The sequence below is a fragment of the Uloborus diversus genome, chromosome 6, assembly GCF_026930045.1.
Source record: "Uloborus diversus isolate 005 chromosome 6, Udiv.v.3.1, whole genome shotgun sequence".
Lineage (NCBI taxonomy): Eukaryota > Metazoa > Arthropoda > Arachnida > Araneae > Uloboridae > Uloborus > Uloborus diversus.
Window position 1 is genome coordinate 60,864,407 of NC_072736.1, and position 21,600 is coordinate 60,886,006.

General features: G+C 34.7%; 1 protein-coding gene across 1 annotated transcript in view; it reads right to left on the reverse strand.

Annotated features, from left to right (window-relative positions):
• Nucleotides 1-4,442: 4,442 nt before the first annotated feature.
• LOC129224587 (monocarboxylate transporter 13-like) overlaps nucleotides 4,443-21,600 on the reverse strand; it is a 241,270-nt gene continuing 224,112 nt past the window's right edge. The window contains exons 7-8 of the mRNA XM_054859071.1: nucleotides 12,152-12,350; nucleotides 4,443-4,866 (exon numbers count right to left, since the gene is read on the reverse strand). Coding sequence (XP_054715046.1) covers nucleotides 4,488-4,866; nucleotides 12,152-12,350 — 578 coding nt within the window. The 3' untranslated portion in view covers nucleotides 4,443-4,487. The remainder of the gene's footprint in view (nucleotides 4,867-12,151; nucleotides 12,351-21,600) is intronic.

Here is a 21,600-nt window from a genome sequence, read left to right on the forward strand (position 1 = left end):
TACAGAATATACTGTTAAATTTTTAAAAGAAACAAAAAAAGAACATATTTGGCTATCCGTCAGATATTATGACTGTAGAGAACCGACTCATTTTTTCTGGTCCTTTAGAATCATGGGTCAATGTTCCTTTTTCTGTGGAAATAGTTATAATTCGTAAAATCGAAACTGCACACCGACTAGTGAAACAGCAATAATCTCGATAATTTTTCCATGCAACCCTCCAAATTTATTTTTATTTCTCTAAAATACTTTTTCAACGTTCAGATGTGTGATTTAACATTTATTCATGTAAATTACCTACTTTAAATTAACATTAATTAAGTTTCTTATAATGATAAAATTTGTATGTAATCTAAAAATGAAAAATAAAGTCATTTTCCAGTTGTATTAACATGTGCCAATTATTGGATCACAAGGTGTCATACACTGTGGTATCAGGTGCCAATTACTGGTGACTTTGGGAACATTTTACACACATATTTAAAAAAAAAATCTATTCAAATATTTTTGATTTTAGTCAACTAAATAGATACACAGATGTGCATTCTTTAATACAAAAATATTTGCAAGTGAATATTTTTTTTCTAAGTAATGAAAACAGAGGTAAGTTTAAGGACGAACTCTTAAAGTGCCAATTACTCTGGTCGTTACCCTATAAGTTTTATAATTTTTGTGGAGGAGGATGCCCGCTGACCAATCTGATAAGGAATTCGCCTTGCCTCTCTTCGGCCCTGTTCCTGGGTGGGTAGAAGACACTCTGTTTAAACCAGAAAATTTTCGGTCTGAGTATCACTGAACGAAATTATACAAATTAGCGACGATTTTAATCTTGGTAAATCGAAAGGGAAACTAGGTAATTATACGAGCATCGGGAGTACGCACTGACGAGACGAGTTGTCTTCAAGGTCACGGAGGCTGATAAAGTGTCGATCTCCTCCGTCCCACTTAATGACTGTTAATAACGGTCTTTGAAGCCAGAAGTAGAAACAGGGAGACGAAATGCCTGCAGGATTTTTGAAGGAGAAGGAACGCTTGTGGTGCAATTTTCTATATCATTTTATCAGAGGGATTGTAAAGCAATGTTTTATTTTCTAACTAATAAATGTTTACCAAGTTTCAATTTTTAATCAACGGTTATGTAATTTCTCTCTACTGTAAAAAAAATTTCGAAACGATACTGATTTTTTCGGTGGAACGTTTCGGGATTTCACAGGTTTTCATCTATATCCTAGTAAAATCAAGTACGTATGCAAAAAGGTTTCCTGAATTGCTACAATTTGTACGAATGCAGACTTTTCACTGTTTTGAAAAATATTTTTAGCCACTAGTTTAAAGATTGTCTGAGCGCGTTTATTAAGCGGTTTTGGTTTGGTTACTGCTCATCCAGATTGACTAAGTTACTTGGTTCTTACTTGCAATTTTGTCTTGGCTTTGGCCATGGTTTCATTAATGCTTCTGGAGCTTTCTTGGTAAATCAGGAAGGTTTTATTCAATTTACGCTAAACTACTTAATTTTTCTCGAAGGTTTCCGAGACATGACCGGCTTTATTTGGGGGAGATTTTCTAATTCTTCAGAAAGTTTCGAGGATAGTTTCCGAAAGGTTACTGACTTAATGTTTCTGTTTCTTACAACATATGTTACTGGCAGAAATTGGGCACATCAGATTCCCATTATTTTCCAGGAACGTTTCTGGATCGTTTTTACAGTGTCGTTTTCAACAAAATTCCGCCACGTAGTGTACACATTTACTATCCTCTTGGAGGACTGCTCTTGGAGCCTTGGCCTTAAATCCTGGTAGTGTAAAGATATTCCTATAAACATATCTAAGTTTTTTTGGAAGGTTCCTGGTTTTTTTTGGAAACGGGACTGGCTTTTATTGAAAAGGTCTCTGAATTAGTCAGGACGATTCCACGCTAATTTCAGGTAGGTTACTTTTAGTGGGAAACTTTTCTGTTTTTGTCTGATATGCTACTGGCAGAAATTAGGCCTGCTATCTGCTCATTATTTTCTCGGAACATATTTGAGCATTTTGTTATTATAAATATCACGAAATACTGAGGTGCCCACCACCCAAGTGCGATGGTAGACCCCCGGTGCAAAGAAGCACCACCTTGAAATCGAAGCCCCCCCCCTCCCAATAAATGAGATTAAAGCAACGCCATGACTCGCCTTACATGGTTCCCTGGCGAAATAAAAGCTGGTACAACAAAACCCGTTGAGACGCTTGACAGCAGTACAACCAATGGCAATAACTTGTACATACAAATCGCCGAAACAAACAACTCTGTGCCTTCCTTTAATTTATCACTTTTTTAAACATGGAGTAATCAACTACAAGAGCACAACAATTCGAGGGAGGGGGGAGGAAGAACGCTTCAGAAAATAAAAAATTGTGTTTGAAAACCGAAAATTTTAATTTTTTCTTATGCGAATTGGGGCCACCGTGATAGAAGCTATGTATTCTAAGCAGGAGATCGTGGGTTCGATTCCCGCCGGTGCCCTGGGTGTTATTTCCTTCTTTTGTGTTTTAAATCTTTCCTGTTTATGTCCAGAGGCTAGGCGCTTTGTACGCAGTCCTCTATGTATGTGTGAAGCTGTTTAGGTTCTGTATAAATAGAATTCGCTTCTGAATTTATAGTTTTAAATTATTTTTATTTTATCCTTGTTTTTATACCACGTTTTTTACAAAAACTGTAGCTTACTCATCCTGATCATGGCGTGCAATTTCTACTACCTTTATCGAAGATTGGTGAAGCAAGGCAGTTGAGCCAACTTTTTAAATGACGGAGTCACGATTGGGAGCGATGCGTGATTCTCCTCCGTATCAGAAGCTTTCAACGCATCAATTGGTGCTCTCGGAGCTCCCGTTAGAAAGGGCTTTTAAATTAATGAATGTGAAGTGTTCCTTTTCTAGGCTAAGAAAGACTATTTGGAGTTAATGATGCTTTGCTTTCCGATGGGACTTATATTTCGGCACATTTATTGGTTCAATTTATCTTTTCCAAACTAGTAGTGATGTCTATTTTGTTAGTTTCATTTAGAGTCTTTGATTTTTGAGCCTTACTAACCAGGGAACCACACGAAAAGCGTATTAAGGAAAAAAGTTCAAAAAGATAGCAATCGAAAGAGCATCTTGAGACATATTTTGACGCATAAATTATTTGCCCTCGTCCTCCCGTTATCAAAATATAAGGGCTTTGCCGAAATTTTAAAAAAATCGCCAATTTATCTTTTCCAAACTAGTAGTGATGTCTATTTTGTTAGTTTCGTTTAGAGTCTTTGATTTTGAGCCTTACTCACCAGGAAACCACACGAATTATGTAAAGATGAAAAAAGTTCAAAAAGGTAGCAATCGAAAGAGCATCTTGAAACATATTTTTGAGGAAAAAATATCCCCCCCCCCCCCGTTTTCGATATATTTCGATTGAGCCAAATTTAAAGATTTCGCGAGAAATTCTATCTACAAATCGTGTGAAAGATATCTCCCATTTTTGGCAAATACATGCTAAATTGGCGACTTTTCTTAAAATTTCGGCAGACTTTAAGACCTCATATTTCGATAACGGGGACATAAGGGCAACTAACTTACGCGTTAGTTAACATGTTTCACAATGCTCTTTCGCTTGCTTCGTATTTAACTTTTTTACTTTATTACATCATCGTGTGGTTTCCTGGTAAGTTAATATGGATGAAAGTGTTATTTTCAATGAAAAATTTAAATAATTTATACAAAATTAATAATGTAAATAAATAATGTATATAAATAAATAACGTTCCTAAAAATGATGTGTAAAAGAATAAATAGTTTAAAATAATGTACTTCCTCCGTCCAAAACTAATAGAAAGTTATAACTTGTAGAAACGAAAGAAAGTGATGAAAACAAGCAAACTAGCGTATCGGTGGAGATACCTATTAGAGAAAGTGAAAGTTCAATAAATAAAGAAACTTTCTATATAGTTGTCAAGAGCAGCTATTTTCTAATTAGTAGGTCTTCATGCAGAAATCGAACCAATTTGTAGTCATTTTTTTTAATGTAAGGAAAGTTAGTAAAAATTAAAGAAAAAATGGAGCCCAGAGTCGGAGTCAACTGTCGGCAAGTGTTTCAACGATTCCTTTACCCCAAAATCAGTCCGACTCTGACTCTTCGACTCTTACTCCACAGCCCTGGTTTCTAAGTGTAGAAAATTCTAATTCCTTACAAAATGAGTCTTCTATCGGTTTGCTATTACTGATTGAACCCCGATTTGCTGGGAAAATATTATTTTCGAAAGTACATTGCATGCATGTGTTACACAAATAAAAAATATAAAAATGTTTTCACTGCATTGAAAGTCAACATCACTGTTCTATAAAGAAAGCAATTACTCAGTTTATGTTGCTTGCAATAAAGTGTAATGAATGTATTTGCTGGGTAATAACACATACACTTAGAAAGAAAACTGGATAAAATCCGATAATTTTATTTTTCGTAGGCAAATTTTTTCTTTATACACTGCTAGTTACTTCTTCTATTACAGTCATTTGTCTCGCGGCTGCCGGTTTTTCTTCAACAACAGGATCATCCTCCAGTAAGTGTCCGCAACCGTACCTGTTGAACAATTTCCTGTCCTCCATAACCACTGTCACATTATTCGCAACACAATCATCATCGTAACACATGTTAACATCTGCATTTGCATTGTCCACATCCAGTCTGTCACCATCATAATCGTTCATGTCATCATCCCATCGGTGGTCAAGCGATTGCTTGATATGGTCGTGAGCCTCGTGAGGTCCACTGTCCAGGTCGTCAGCCACATCCACAGTGTCACTGAACGAGATAGTTTTTTGACACTTTTGATGACTTCCCGATGAGTCTTGACGGCTAGAAAGAGAAAAAAAAGAAACCAGTGGTTATAAGGGTTAGCAAAACTGTTTAGCAGAGGAAACTGTTAGGAATCTAATGACATGGTATAACTTCAGAGTTAGGAATACATGTAAATACGCCTGAAGCTTATTAGACTGCCGACTGCCTTGTCTAGTCAGGGTCTTTAGAAGAGGAGACTAGGGTTGGACCATCTCCCGAAACAGGTTGTGGGGGTATGAAATTGGTGACGTAGCTCCGGAAGCACTCGCGGAGCACTTTAAGACGATTTCAATAGGAAATGGCATTGCTTCGCTCCTATTTTTGCACGTAAAAGCATAATTCGGAAAAAAAAAAAAATTAAGTCTTCGTGTCTTAACTTACCTTCTTTGATATTAGTGTCTCACCCATATTTTACGAGAATTATTTTCAATTCGAATAAAATGGAAGAACAAAACTTGATCATGAGTGATGTCAAACGATAATTATTATGAAACTAAACCAAGTTTGAATACAACTTAAAATAATTTTATTTGAAGAAAATGGTAATCTATGAGAGTCATTAAATTCGTAAACTGCTACAAAAAATCTTTTCCTGATTTGGAAGAGAAATTACTGTTATTCATTTACTTTAAAGTTTATCTTCAAAAAATTGTAGAAGAGAGAAAGAATCATTATTAATATTAATAATATAATAAATTAATATTAATTCTGAGAAGTAAAAAACGAATTTTTCAATGAATAATGATTGAATTTAATAATATATAGTAACTATATTAGTTCAAAATAGTTATATATTTACATTTATAAAATATATACAACAACATAGAGGGAAAAATACAAATACTCAGAAACTGATTACCACATGGTAATACTTCATTTATACGTCTTTTATGAAAGAAATTAAATACCTCATGAAGCATTTTTAAAGCAATTACTGTTATTACAAGCAGATATTTCCCAAGTACTGTTACTCGTGTATAATGGAAAGATTTTGTAACTACTATGTTGATTCAAAATGCAAATAGCTGTGTACATAAATGACTACAATAAATACATATATTAAAATATTATTTTTGCAGAATATTAAAATAACTATAGAGGAATATGTACGGAATATCAGAAGCTGGCTGGTACATAACGTTTCTTTAATAACCCCCCCCCCCCCAAAAAAAAAAAATTATCCTATGAAATATTTTTAAGATCAAACCTTTACTTTAAACTGATATTTCCAAGAACTATTGGCTGTGACTTTTCAAATGGGTACCACTAATGAACATTCAAAGTATGATCAACTATGTAATTACTGATGTTTATGATTGAAATAAATGAAATAAGCTATAATAAATACATATACTGCAAAAAAATTGCATTTGTAGAATATATGCGCAACTGTAGATGGAAAAATATGCGTTATACGAAACTGACACAACAGGTTGGCACATAACGTTTTATTAATAACCCCACAAAGGAATATTATTCAATTGAATCATTTTTTAAAACAACTACCTTTACTTTAAACAGATATTTCCAAGAACTATTGTTGTGACTTTTTAACTGGTTATCAATGATAAAAATTCAAATTATAATCAGCTACGTAATTACTGATGATTATGGAACAAATAAATGAAATAAACTATAATGAATAAATGTACTGAAATGTTTGTATTTGTAGAATATATGTACAACTCTAGATGATAAAAATATGTATTCTCCGAAAATGACACCACATAACGATTCGTTGAAGTTCATCATCCAATGATTTTTTGTTCGTTCGTTTGTTTTTTAACAGTTTAAGATGTTGCTAGAAATTAATCCATGAAATATTTAAATTTGCAAAATAGATAAAACAACTAAAAATGGAAAAATATTGATTCTTTGACATTTAAACCACTCATTGTTCCAATATTTAACTGCTGCATTAAGAGATTTATTATCCTATGAAACATTTTTGAGAACTCATACTATATTTCAAAGAGATATTCAAACAGCACACTCCGAATTGAAATGAAAAGATGCACAAGTCATCAAATATATGCATATTTTTTATTAATCTCCAATTAATTTACATTCTTAAATAATTTCATTCAATAAACATCATTGATTATGAAATAACAAAAAAGTGCATAACATTTCGAATTCAAAGGTAATTTTTAAAAAACCACTCTGAAATCCATAACTATTCAGGGGCGGACAGGATTCCCCAAGATAGAACCAACCTTGACTCCCAAAGGTTTCAAAAAAAAAAAAAAAAAAAAGAAAGAAAGAAAAAAAACCCTCGAAAGTCCGCAGGTTTAGGGGGGGGGGAAACACCCCTAAAGCGCACAGGTTTTAGTCCGTAAAAAATTAAGTAAAATAAAATAAATAAACCGAAGGTACACAGGTTCAAGGGATGAAAGAAAAACAGAGCTTAGGTTTGAGGAAACAAGGGGGGGAAAAAAAAGAAAGAGGCTCAGGATTGAAAAAGTGCAAAAAAATAAAAAAAAAAGAATGAATGAAAAAAAAAAACCGAAGTCACACAAATTTGAGGGTGCAAAAAAGAAAATAATAATAACCAAGGTACACTGAGGGCGCATCGGTCGGCGGGCCCGTCCGCCCCTATCACTGTCTGACCCCTTTTTTTCCAATTATACCAAAACCTATGTTGCAGCTGCTCTTAATTTTCGTCATCAGTTAATTTATTTTTGCTTCTGTGTTTTAAATTCATTATAAACTACACCCCCCCCCCCTCACCGAACGAAAAAGGGAAAACAATATAGGAAGGAATACTAAGAATTAAAGAATTTATTTCAAAACACTAGGATAGTTTTTGAAAAATAATTTAAATGAAGTATAAAAAGTTCTCCTGGTTCTTGGAAATGTCATGCCCAGGGCACGGGCAAGGGGAGCCCGTGCGATAAACAGTGCGAGCAGAAAAATTAAAATTGAAGATGCAAACCAGTATTGAGCTATGGAAATACGCAAGTCAGTGCTTCCAGGATGACGTCAGACACGGCCGTTTCCCCCCTCCTTTAGCCACTAAGCGGCGAAACTGAAAGATCAAAGACACGGTCCCGTCTAGTGGTCAAAGAAGTCTGACTGCGGGTGGTGAGGTTCTGGGTTCGAATCCCGCCTCGGGCGTGGATGCATTTTCTCTCTCTCGTCATTTCTTTGTGTGAATGAGTTGTTGTTCTATGAATGATTGTCTACCCTATAAGCTGGTGCTTATGGCAAGTGGGTACTGGGAAAGTCGGGCTTCACACCAAATTACGGAAGTTGGAAAAGTGAAGCAGCACACTCTAAATTGCCAGCCTAGCTGGCACAAGACAGCTACAACAACGTATTAGAATCATAAATCTAAATAATTGCTTTTGAAAGGTTCCTCAAAAGTTTATGTTTTTTCTTGAACACAACAAAAGAATTTAGTTTTTCAGAAAAGAAAGGTCTAATCTCTAATATTTTATACTACCTATTCACAAACAGAAAAGTTTTCAAATCGATGACGATAATACACTCTTAAAAATTTCTGGTGCAAAAGTGATAAAGACCACATTGACGTTAAACTGAAAACTGGTTTCAAAAATTAAATAAATAAATAAATGAATAAATAAATAATAATAATATTATTAATAATAAATAAAATCTTTTATTTTGTCGATAATTTAGCCTTCTCAGGTAACCAGCTGGTTTGCCCCCTTTTATGCCTTCAATTATTTTCGTCAGTTAATAGTCTGCTTGAAACTTAAAAAGCTCAAAAATTAAAGTCACTATTATTCTCTGAATAAACACATTAAAAATTCAAACTGAGCATAACGTTTCGCTGTGTTGTATTGAAGACTAATTTTCAGTGCTATAAAATTACGTTAGCTCTTCGTGCATACAAAATATGGAAAGGTAATCGGCTGCAATATTTTTACTACTGTTACTACGATTATTCTAGTTCTTGAAGAGCAGAAATGAATTTTAATTTAAAATAAATCTGTAGAATAAATTAAACGAACGTCCTTTCTCTTTCTCTCTCTTATTCTAAACAAATATTTATATGCTACAGCAGTACATTGAAAAAATTGGATTTGTTAGATCACCAGAATCTTTTTAAATTTTTATGATATTCAACTGGATTTTATTTTTTTATAAATGGCCATATTACTTGGCAACGCAACTATGAAAGTTATTAATTGAGGCAGTGAGAAGCAAAGGGATGTAAGTGCCAAAATTAAAAATTTGGACATAACTAGTACAAATGGTAGGTGAACCTCTCCTCTGTGATGGAGCAAGAGTTAGTACTAGTAGCTCTGGTAGGTGCTGCTATACAGCATGATTTAGAAAAGAAGTTTCAATGAAAGCTCATCTAGGACCTTATCCTTAAACACGTTTTACTCAAAACTTGAAAATGTCCACTTACATCCCTTTGCTTCTCACTGCCTCAATTGATATCTGTCGTGCATGCGCAGTAAAAAATGTAATTCATTTTAAAATTTTCACAATTTTAAGTTCAAATTTGAGTAAAATGATTCCCTTCGATGCTGTCACGTTTTCTGAATGTTTGGCAAATTTGGGCGTAGAACTTTTAACTCTGCCAATTAGGGCTGGGCGATGTAGGAATTTCTACATCGTAATGTATCGCCCACCTAAGATCGCGATGTAGTGATGCATCACGATGAAAGGTCTTTTTTTTCCTTTTTAACTAAACCTGCTTGTTTAAGTTTTACAAAAAATGTACAAAGTAGAAAAATTACATATCATGCCAGATACGAATTAACAGATTTCAGCACCAGAAAGAAATTCGATATATTATAAAGCAGTGCTAAAAGGAGCAAGTAGTGAAAAATATGGAAGACAAGTTTTGAGATTACAATGAGCCTGTTTTTTTAATGCAAAAGGATGTAAGAAATTGGATGCAAAGCCATGCATTACATTCAAAAGCTCACATATTCTTGCATTGAAAAAAGGTTCCTTGTAATCAGAAACGGGAGAGAGACGCCGCACAAGGTAACACTCAAAGAGAAATAGTTAAAAATATATAAATACTTTAATTCTGAAAATTTTTACCAATATATCTTAAATTATATTTAATTTAAAAACGTTAACAAAAATAAAGTGCCCAATATTGCTGGGAGAGGGAGAGGTTACATACATCATCTAGGACAAATTTTGCATAAAATGAAATCGCCATTTATATTTGTCTTCCAAACTTTTGCTATGCCACAAAAATAGAACCGAGTTGTTTTTGAAAATTATATAAATTTTATGTTTACATAAAACATTTATAAAGTTCTTTTTTAGGAGGGGGCAGGAGAGGGGTCGGTGACACTACGAGTTACTAAACTCTGTAACATCTGTGCTTGGAACTCCATTTCTTGTAACACCAAAATACATGTTGCATTTTTTGTTACTGTGTTGCTCTTTAAATTTTGCTTTTTTTTCTGGCAAATGACTATATGATAAACTTACTAGTTCATCAACATATATTTCGTCTATAACAAAGAACGCATGTGCAATTCTCATATGTTTTGGGAGAAATGAAGATCTAACTCTTCGCACCTTCATTCTTAAACCAGATTGGATTGACACGCCGCTAATTAACATTAGTGTGAAAAAATTAGAGATTAAAATGGCAGCAACCCTGGATTGGTGTCTGTACATCTGAGAAGTACCGATGCACCGGTTTAGAGAAAAATTATAAACCGGTTTAACGATGCACACTGGTTTTTTGCGATGCATCGATCGATCGCCCAGCCCTACTGCCTTTTATGGTCCAGAAACGTGTACAGGAAATTCAAAATTTTAAATAAAAGCTTGTATCATCTTGAATATATGGGATACTTTTACGAAATCCGTAGAATAATTGTTCATAGCAAAAAAAAAAAAATAGTAATTTACGAAACGGAAAGTTGATTCCCAGCTTTTTTTTTAAGGATGCAGGATGACCAAAAAATCTTTTCCGTTTCTTCAGTATTCTGTTTGTCTCCTGTGAAGTGAACGCCAGTTTGAATTTTTATTGAAAAGTGCGATTAACAATTAGTCTGGTATTTCTCGAGAAATTCGATAAAATGTCAGTTTTTGAAAATGTTCGAACACTTTTGGCTATATGTTGTAAATCATGCTATTGTTTCTAAACATGTGTTTATATCATATGCAATTACTGAACTTTCTGTTGAATGATGGTTTTGAACTGTATATTTCGTTCTCTTCAAATTGCAGCATGTTGAATTAAAGGTTGAGTCACAATTCCTTCCGGGATTTGGAAGGCTTATTAAATTATACTACCAATACAGCAACAGCGTTGACTTCACTGAAGAAATAATGGACGTTCGTTTTCCAACAAGATGGAGAACCCCTATTCTGAAACACGATTCTGTATGGGGCTATATCAAAGATCGTATGTGTGTGTGTGCCCATGTGCCACGTGATTTACAAGATTTACGCTGAAAAATCAATTAAGTCTGACCGCGAAGAGTTGACCCTTGGCTCCGCCTCGTTTCAGAATTGTCCATTTTCATGAAGGGGTGATATGGAGAGAAAAGTTCGAACGGAATTTGCAAGTGCGTCATTGGTCCTAGAGTTTGAATACGTCACTTTGGAATTTAAGAAATTAGCCAAAGAGGTAAAACATTTTAATTTTGTGTGATCAAGACAGTTGTCTCAGTAGACAGGTCACATCCTACGTAAGTGGAAGGGTCTTGATTTTACTTCTTTCAGCAGCCATTGGTCAGAGGTAACGTCTCCTATAATTAATTTCAATTGAAAATAGGCGAGAGTAGAGTTTACGAGAAAGAATGCAAAGCTCGTCATTTTAGCTTTTTCGCCAACTCAATGAAATTATTGCTGCAACTTAACACTTTCAGTTTTCAGGTCAAAAAATCAAGTAACGAAAATATACTAGGAGTTCATTTTTTTTTAATATAGCCAAAATGCTGCTAAACTCCAAAATATGGCACGTGTCCTTTCTTCCTTCTCTACCTATTTTAAGGAATGGACTCGTTTTCTCAAATGATTGACAAGAGTCATCTGTTCGCGGTCAGACTATACCGCATTTGCCACCATTGATCGTGATATGTTGCAGCGATTGAGCGAGTGAAGCAAGAATGAGACTTCAGACTTGATGTCTGCCGCATTACGAAAGGTTCACGCATCGAACGTTTTGGAAACAAAACTTGTTTTTCTCCAGTAAAGTTGTTGTTGTACTGGTAAGACGTTAGTTGTAATATGCCTTCCAAACCCAGGAGGGAACTATGACATGCCCAGTATATTCTGTCAATTTTATGAATAAAATTCCGAACCTAATAGCGGAATGTTCTGATGTTTTTAGGAATCCTTCATGTACCTGTGGGTGATGTTCAAATCCTGTGTGCAACAGCAGGATGGGGCCTGGGAAGTGCAGGTGCTGCAGGATCCTTGAGTGCCACCCCTCCAACTCCTTCGTTGTGGAAGTCCGAGGAAAGTCAGCGTCACTGCTCCAGACAGAGAACAAGCCGCAGCCAGATAGAACCCGGAACGGAGGCCTTGACTCGTATTCAGCCAATCTTGAAGAATGTAATCAAGTTTACTTCAAGATGCATGGCATAAGAATAAAAAGAAATTGCCTTTGTCCGGAAATAATTAAACACAGAAAAATTGTAAATAAACGCACAGGTGAGCAATAAATAGGGGAAGGTGGCCCAAAGCGAGTAAGTTAACGAAGAACAATCGAAAATCGTAGTTTTTAGCTTTTTATCATAACAATTTTGATTTTATTTCCCAGTAGGGATATTGAACTTCAAAATAAAAAGTGATTCCTGTAGTATTTCAAACCCAATATTTATTTATTATCCATCATTACAAACACTCAAGAAACTCGCTTTGCCCAACCAGGGGCCTAAAGCGAGTAAGCCGTTCGGGTAAATAGGGTAAGTTTAACTAATTGTGATTTGGTACATTCATCAGTCAAATACGAAGCAATAAATGATTAAGCAATTGACTAGCTAACTGCCATTAAAAAACAATAAAAAGTAAAGTTATACTTCTCGAATTTAAATTTAGAATCTAAGTCAACACATTTGTTTATAAAATGCAAAGAAATAATTGATTAAATAAATAGACTAGCAAATTTCCATCATAAAAAAATAACTTTTTTAGGTTATACTTATCCTATTTAAATAGAAATCTAAGTCAGTAGATTGCCAACAAAACATATAGAAAGTGGGTATACCCACTTTGCCCGAAAGTACACTTTTTATTTCAATAATTATAACTTTAAATTAATAACTAAAATCAATGAAAAGACCATCGTAGTTTATAGGTGGATGATGTCAGAATAACGTAGTATTATTGATTAAAAAAAAAAAAAAAAAAACACCTGGTCTTCGGCTAATTACAAATTACATATCTTTAAGCTTTTTTTTAGACATGTATCATTTTTTGTATTTTAAGTCTGGTTATGTTATTCCTCTTCACCGCTGCTTCGCTAAGACTGATTGAAACTCGGAGGTATTCGAGTGAACACGACATACGTATGCATCGCCGATTGCACACCACGAGGTGGTATACAATTGCCTACCCGCTTTGGGTCACCCTCCCCTACATCGCAAATACGAGTTTCGGTGTTGTATGCATGCTTTTTAATAAATGTAAAATTGATAGCTTTGAGATTAAAAAAATCATCCGAGTAAAAGAAACATCATCGAAGGAACAAAAGGGGCTTTGCACCAGAAAGGGATTGACAAATTAACAACTTATTTAACTTATAATTTTTGTTTTGTTTTGCTACTTTGAATGCTTCATCCACTTTCCTGTTTGGGAAAACGGTTCCGATAAACACCTTCTATATTTGGTTGATCCGCTGTTTTCGGTACAAAACTTGTATTATATTTCTTTGCAGTTGCTCATATCCAGATTTGACCTTTGAGAGCATTGGGCACAAACTTGACTATAATCTGCCTTGGGCAGATAATCGGCAGAATCTGCGGAAACAAGTTTTCGAAATATTTGAAATAACTCGTTTTGGATTTAATACCAATAAAGGGAAATGTTGGAATTACACGTTTCTTTCGCCCCTTTTTTTCAGTGGAAACCAAATTAGGCAGGATTGTACAATAAAACTAACGTACAATAGTTGATAAAAATGCAAAAGAAAAAAAAAGGAAAAATGAAAAATTTGCAGTTACTGCCCTTCACCTGCCCACGTATTATAAGAGATATATAGTGTTATAAGAGAAGTTATAAAAATACTTTAAATCCTACGCATACCACAACTGCCTATGGTGTATATTTCAATACAATACATATTATAACATATGACGCATGTACATAATAATATAAGAAGCAATAATTTTAGTAGTATATTAATACAAGGTGTCGTTAAACTTTGTCTGATTGTAATAATCAAAAAGTAACTATCATTTAAATTTTTAATGCAATAATAGTGTAAATATAGTGTTAAGCGTGAAGTAGCTTTGAAATTTTCGAAAGAGAGTTGATTTTTTTCTAAATAAAATGTTTAGACCTTGCTTAGTGCGATATGAAATTACTATAATTTTTTTGAAATTTAGTTACTGATTTGATGCCCCATAAGTGTTGGTGCCCTAGATCTGTGCCTATATGCCTACGTCTTTATCTGGGCACGTTTTACACAGTCAGCTGACGTTATTCATCTTATTTGAGCGAGAAAAAGACTACACTGAACTACATCAATGTCTTTTTCACTGCTTTTTTCCTTGCACTTACGGAAAGTTTTTTTGGACGAAACGTGTCACATATTTAGCTCTTCAACCTGCTTAACTGGTTGGATGAGCTTTAATTCGGGTATGTTTTATCCCAAAACTTGCAGTTTTCTGTTAGAAAAGGGTTTCTATTTAACCCTAAAATACGCGTCTGAAATGTTATGAAATTTTTACGTTTAAAATGTCTATTATTCTCATTTAAAACAAGGTACTCCTGGAATACCTTTGTATGAGCGCTAATTACACTATTAAAACTTTCGCAATTTGTTTTGGACACGTGCAAATAGTTCTACTATCAAATATTTGGGATAACGAACGCTAATCACGGAAAATTCCCACTTGAAAAATAAAAATTTACCTTCTTTAACCAACCAGAATTACAAAAGAAGAAAAAACTTTATCTTTGTGCAAAAATAATAATTGAAAAATGAGAAATCAAATCTGTAAAAAGAAGCTCACAAATTCTGCATTGAAAATGGGATGATGTAACCCCCAAAAAAAGTTTTTAACTTGATTGCTATTTGTGCGTTTACCACGCACATTTTCTCGTTTATTAGAATTACAAAATTTTCCTCATATTCTCTTCAAAGCTTTAATTAAGATCCCGCAGTATTTAAACAAATCAAAAGTACTTCACATGATCAAGAATGAAATTTAGGAGCAATTAAGTGATTGTTCTTGTTCCAAATTATGGAACTATTTTGTTTTCTTCCTGAGGTTCATAGTCTACGATTCAGGGAATTGATCTTGGTTTTTTTCAGCTTTAATTTATAGCTCTTAATCTAAGCTCCAAGTATAACGTTGTACATGATGCTGCTTTCCTTAATTACCATTTGTCTGGAAGTTTCAAACCTTCTTGTTTTTCTTGCAGTGTAGGAGATTTAGAATCACTTTTGGTATGTGGTTTAATATCAACCGGCGCACATTTCTATAATTGTATTTTTGCTATCTGGAAATTGAAAGCGATTATGGTTGATGAATGGGTACTATTAGTTGTTAAAATTAGACTTAATAGTTTGTAATTAAAGAATAAGAATTCTTGTCCGCTGTTTCTTTTTTTACTGGACTGCAAATACTTTTACGTACAGAATCTGGCATAATTATCCCCCCCCCCCCGTATTTGGAAAGGGCGCTGCGCGAGTTGTGGTGGGCAGGGAGCCGCAGTTGGAGTGGGATTGTTTTTGAAGTAAATGAGTCAGAGTCGGGAATCAAAGGCTTAAAATTTCAAAAGTAGGGGTTGGAGTCGGAGCCGATCCTTTTTCCACTGAGTTCGCCACTCTGCCACTGCTTGTGTTGTCGGAGTCGGAGTCTGGCTGATTTTGGTATAAAGCTTTCGGAGTCGGAGTCAAAGGCTGTGAAATTTCCGGAGTCGGGATCGGGGCTGTAGTCTGTCATTTTCGCTCCTACTCCGTAGCACTATTGATGGGGATGCGGTGGTGGAAGTTGTATCGACAGATAGCAGTATGTGAGACATTTGCAGTAGTAGTAATGGCATGGCGCGGTAAGTAGCGTCAGTGTTGTGGAGGAACATATATTCATTTTATAATAATTAGAAGGTACAGATGCAGGACAAAATAATACGAACATGCATGAAAAGCCGTGGTCCATTTCAAAGAAGCAGAACGTGGGTATCACTTTATATATAAGTCTGCCTCTAAGTGGTTATGAAGTGTAAGGTATCAGTCGTTCGACATCAGTCATAGGAGTTTCACGCGCTTATCATACTATCGAACATCTCAATAATGACTGACGCATCTGAGTTTTAAAAATTCATGATTTTTGGAATGCGATGCTCTGTTTGCTCGGTAACGGAAGCAGCTGTTATTTGAGGCGCACAAATAGTCTTGAGTCAGAGTACAAGACAGCATGTGCAAAATGCGGAAATATGTCGTCTGCGAAGCACAGCAGTGGACGGATAACGAAGCTTTCTGATAGGGTTAAAAGAGAGTTCATTTGATCCGCATATTGGTCTAAAAACTCAAGAAATCTTTTGCCCAGACAACGACAGAGTCCCATTTTAGCAAAATTGTCCAAAGAAAACTTCATGCTTCGAAGATTTATGAAAGAGTTGAATTTCGAAATCCAGTGTGATAACCGGTCGTGCTTTTCTGTAACGCTAATGGTTTAAAATGCACAAAAATTGAACTCTTCAACAGTGGCAGGAAGTCTTCTGGTCTGATGAATCAATCTTCACTACATTTAAGTCAGAGACGGATTTATATGCGTGAAAAAAAGCCCTACGAAGAATTTTTTCTTGACTGACTCTTGCTAACTGTGAAGCATGGAGGTCGTTCCCTCATTAAATGAGAGGTGATATCTTACCGTGGTTTTGAACCGCTTGTTACCCTTCATAGAGGAGTAAAAGCTGTTCACTATGAAGACATTCTGAGGAATTCCTTTATCCAGACTTCAATTTTCGAAAAATGCCCATTGTATCGAGACGTAAGGCTTTCTACACACCTTGTTAAAATAGTGTAAAAATGGTTCGAGGAGAATGAGGACAAAGTAGAACATCTTGCTCGGCCTTCTCCGTTTCTGACTTGAACGTTCACAAACATCTGTGGGGATATTTGGAATCAAAACTCGGTGATTAACTTCACCCTCTATCTGAGCTTTCGGAAATAGAAACTGCTTTGCTGGAGAAATGGCTTCATACTCCATAAAATGTTGTTCACGATCTTTATAAATCCATCCCACGTTACATACAATCTGTAATTAAGTCAAAGTGTGCTCCAACTCCTTATTAATGAAGTTTTTCTTATATTTCATAGGTGTTCGTATGGTTTTTCTCCCACATCTGTATCCTTTTAATGCACTTATCATTTTTTAACACTTCCTGGAGTACGAGGGTCTCGTCCGTGTAACATCCAACAATAGTTCTCCAATATATTGACGTTCTACTTTTCTCATTTTTTACGCTCTACCTCTTTGATTTTGATGTCTTGGTGAAATTGTTTTTCTGCTCTTTACAAATTGACTTTAAGAATTTGGGGAAAGTTGTCCAAATGGATAAAAGTCATCAAGCAACCCAAATAAGATTTTCATTACCATTTTTCTATGATAGATTTAAAGATGTGATCTTCTATGTAAGTTCCCAAGGAATTTTGTGACAACTTCCTTTAAAGAAACTTTTTCCCTCAAAAGTATTTTTACTTTCTCACACTTCACACACTAAAAAGATACCGAACAACTGCATCAGCGAAAACACTTCCTTTAATTTTGGCTTCCGAGAGTATTGAACACTTGTTGCCTAGGTATTTAAAACACTCACTTCCCTTTAATAGAGCTTTGACAAATTGTGACATCATGCAGTGCTTAATTTCTAACGAAGAAGTGCGGGAGCCCTATAGTGTTCAGAACTACTTTTCATGTGTAAAAACTAACATAAAATTGAAAAAAAAAAAAAAATAAAGGAGCAGAGCTCATGTGAGCGCCCATGCAAATTAAGCTCTACCGTCAAGCCAAAATTGACTTTGAGGGGAGGCAACACGGGTTTCCTAGATTGCACCAAACTTTTCTTTGCTACATATTTGTTACTAAGTTTTAACGCTTTTCTATGCGGTTTACTATGATCCGATGATTTTTCTTCGACCCTCATTCACACAAGAAGCAAGGATACTTTCTGTGTTTGACTTGCTGACCAAGAAGCAGGAAAAATCACTTTTAGATCACCACATACTGTGCAACCCTGTTCATTATACTATGCCTAAAATTGGCGAATCAAAGCTAAAATGTCGTAAGATTATTTCAGGTACAGAAAGTAATCTAATGGGTTTCAAGTATACTTGATACTCTTATGCAGATTCAGTGCTTTGAGTCTTCTTTTTGAGGAGTGAATACAGATTCTCTATTCGTACAAATCATACCGAAAATTAAAATGCCCCATCAAATCAGGACTATAGTAAACCAAGCTATACTATATAAAGAAAAATGTGGAGCGCAATCTATCTCTCCCTATCCGAACCAGGAACTAATGATTTCTTTCACTTAGCCTAGAGCCTAACAATTCGGGAAATTCCTTTGAAAAGCCCAGATCTGGATAAAAATTGTGGCTTGCTGCTTCTGAATAGTGCCTGATTCTTTGGACATATTAACTTGAAAGCTGTTTCCAAATTTTTTACCACCCCAGACACAAAATATCTCCAATTTTTGATAGTATAAACTTTATGTAACACTTTATGACACTATAAAATTCTCATCTATAACTTCGTTATAACACAATCGTTTGGTGGCTACGAAAATCAAAAAGTTCAATTCGCAAAAAATGGTACGTGACGCATTTTTTTTTTGACTATTTTTCCTGAAAACAGTGTTTCAAAATCTATCAGAGTTAGTTATTGGTTTCAAAATACTTTCTTTGGTTGCAAGCCTGTGTAATCGTTAAAACTCTTCAAGCTCCCGCATTGATCAAAAAATTCGATCGGTTGCATTTTTTTATTTGCAACAAATTTCAACTTTTAACTCTCTTTTACTTCTTGCATAGTTTGGATATATTTGTATTTTTCAGCATAAGCGCAATAATTTTGCTCGATTAGAGATAGATCGAACAGCAAATAGCCAGCTCATAGTTTTTTAAAAAAAAGAAAGAAAGAAAAATATTTTTTTTTTTTTTTTTTTGTAGGATGACTTGTGGCAGCAGTAACTTTTTTGCATGTCTCAAAAGAAAATGGTTAGAAAACGCTGTGTTTGTCCACTGATTGGTGGTGCTTATTCACTTGGTTGCTGCATTTTTTTATCCGTTCAATCCCCCCCTCTCAAACCTGAAGCATTACCGTAAGAGTTTTCCTAATTAAAAAAAATATTTACATTATATCAATTAAAATACTGTCACGGATCAAATGCTAGTTTTCAGCTAGTAGACCCTCGTTTCAAGAGGGTTTATTTTACGCGGTTTCGGTTATACGCAGTTTAAGATTTGACACCTTTATTTCATTTTACGCGGATGCGGCAATGCAAACAGATAACATTTTCCCCTCTTTCAAAATCCAAACTCCTAAAGATTGCAGATTACGCGTGATCAATTGCATTTTGGCGTGCTAATAATCGAGCTTGAGCCACTGGAGACATTTTATGTGATTGGAAACGGAGCTCTTTCCAGAAGTAACGTTATTAAAATCACACCGTTAAGAACTCACTGGAAGAAGAGCTTTTAGGAGTGACAAAGGAGGTGAAAACCAACGAGGATACTGACGTCGGTAACGCACAATCAAAAACGTTCACATTGAAAATTTGTAGCCATTCCTAGACAATAGAAATGATCTTTCTGATTTGTTAGTGCAGGAAGAGTCTATCATGAAAATGACGCAAGTGATCATGGATACGTTAATGCTCTGCAAAGAATTACAGGGAAAAATTCTTAATGACTGCCAAAAGACTTTCATAGCCAGCTTTTTTTTTATAAACAGAACACGAAATTAATTTATGGCTTCTTTATGCATGTTGTGCATAAAAGTCGATATAAGTACACATTAAACTTATACAATTAGTCATCACTAGAATGAAGTATTTTGTTATCTACGGAATCAAACCCCTATTCTAACACTATTATTGGGTCTCAATTTACGTGGCATTTTCATGGAACGTAACCCCCGCATGAAACGAGGGTCAACTGTATTATGAACTTTTGAAATTGAAATTTAACTCAGGGGCTATCCATAAATAGTATCAAACTTTTTTAAACATTTTTAACCCCCTCCCACCTTGTCACAAAGTGTCACACTTCTCCTTACCCCCTCCCTCCCTCCCTCTTGTCACACGTCACGATATTTTCACCAGCATGTTAGAAAAAAGTACAACGTCACACTTCTTGCTACCCCCTTCTCCTTGTCACAACTGTCACAACTTCACGAACCCGCAAAAGCGCGACGTCATTTGCGGATAACTCCCTTACGGATTCATTCACTGGTCCGTCTACTTCACGGTTTCTTAATTTGTTTGATAATTGGAATCCTTTTTTAATGTCCCTTGTTTTCTAAGAACGCTAGACTTTTCTTCAATAGACTAGTTTGAATGCATTATTCTGAAAATAGAAAACATGTAATAAAAATCATTTCAATGATACTATAGTCCTCAAAAAGTTATTTGTTTACTTAACACAGAATTTTTTAAAATAACTTTAAGAAACTCATTTAAATGAATTTTTTGAGGTTAAGTTTTAATGATACTTATTTTACTATATCAGGTATACTTAATTTTTTTTCTGGATGAAAGTTGAATTCTGATATCAGGATTAGCATCAAGTATGGTGCGGTATTTATTTTTTTATTGGGACACAGTTCGTTTCACACAATACGTAATTGCAAATGGTTAAAATTCAAACACCGCTTATCATGATTGAAATTATTCATCGTTTGAACTGTACCAGAACTCCAATAAATTACAAAATTTACTCTTAAATTGAAGTTGCAAGAATGAATTAGATGTCGCTCTTTTCCATTAGAGTTTCGTACTCTTGCACTGACGTTATCAAAAGTTATACAATGGCAATTTTTTTTTTAAATATTTATTTACTTTTCATTTTGATATTTTTTCTGTTGCTAATTTGAAAAATGGACACTAAAAGCTTCACTTATACGTTAATTTTTCAATGTTTTAAGTAACTAACATGAATTAAGAGGAATAACGCAAGATTTGGGGAACCCTTGAGTGGCTTCCGTGGAACCCAGAGGTTCCGGGGAACACAATTTAAGAAACGCTGGTCTACTCCATTTAGGTTTATTTTCGGCTCCGTTTGTAGTATTTAATTTATTTTTATTTTTGCTTTACTTCTTTTCTTTTCCTTCAAACTACTATCTTTTTATTTTATGCTTATACAATATTCATTAGCGCTGGTTTTAACCTATATAAAGCAAATAATCTTGCAATATGAAAAAAAGGGCTATAAGATATTCGAATACTTGTAAAGCGAAACGAAGTAATTCGATAGTTACATTTTTGATGTATCTCTAATCACACAGTATTTGAAACCCACATGAACATAGTCATTTGTAAACAGATGAATCACGTTGAATGACCGGGTATTTCAATTAAATACCACGACACAGTTTTTTTTTCTCTCATTTCGGCACGAACGAGA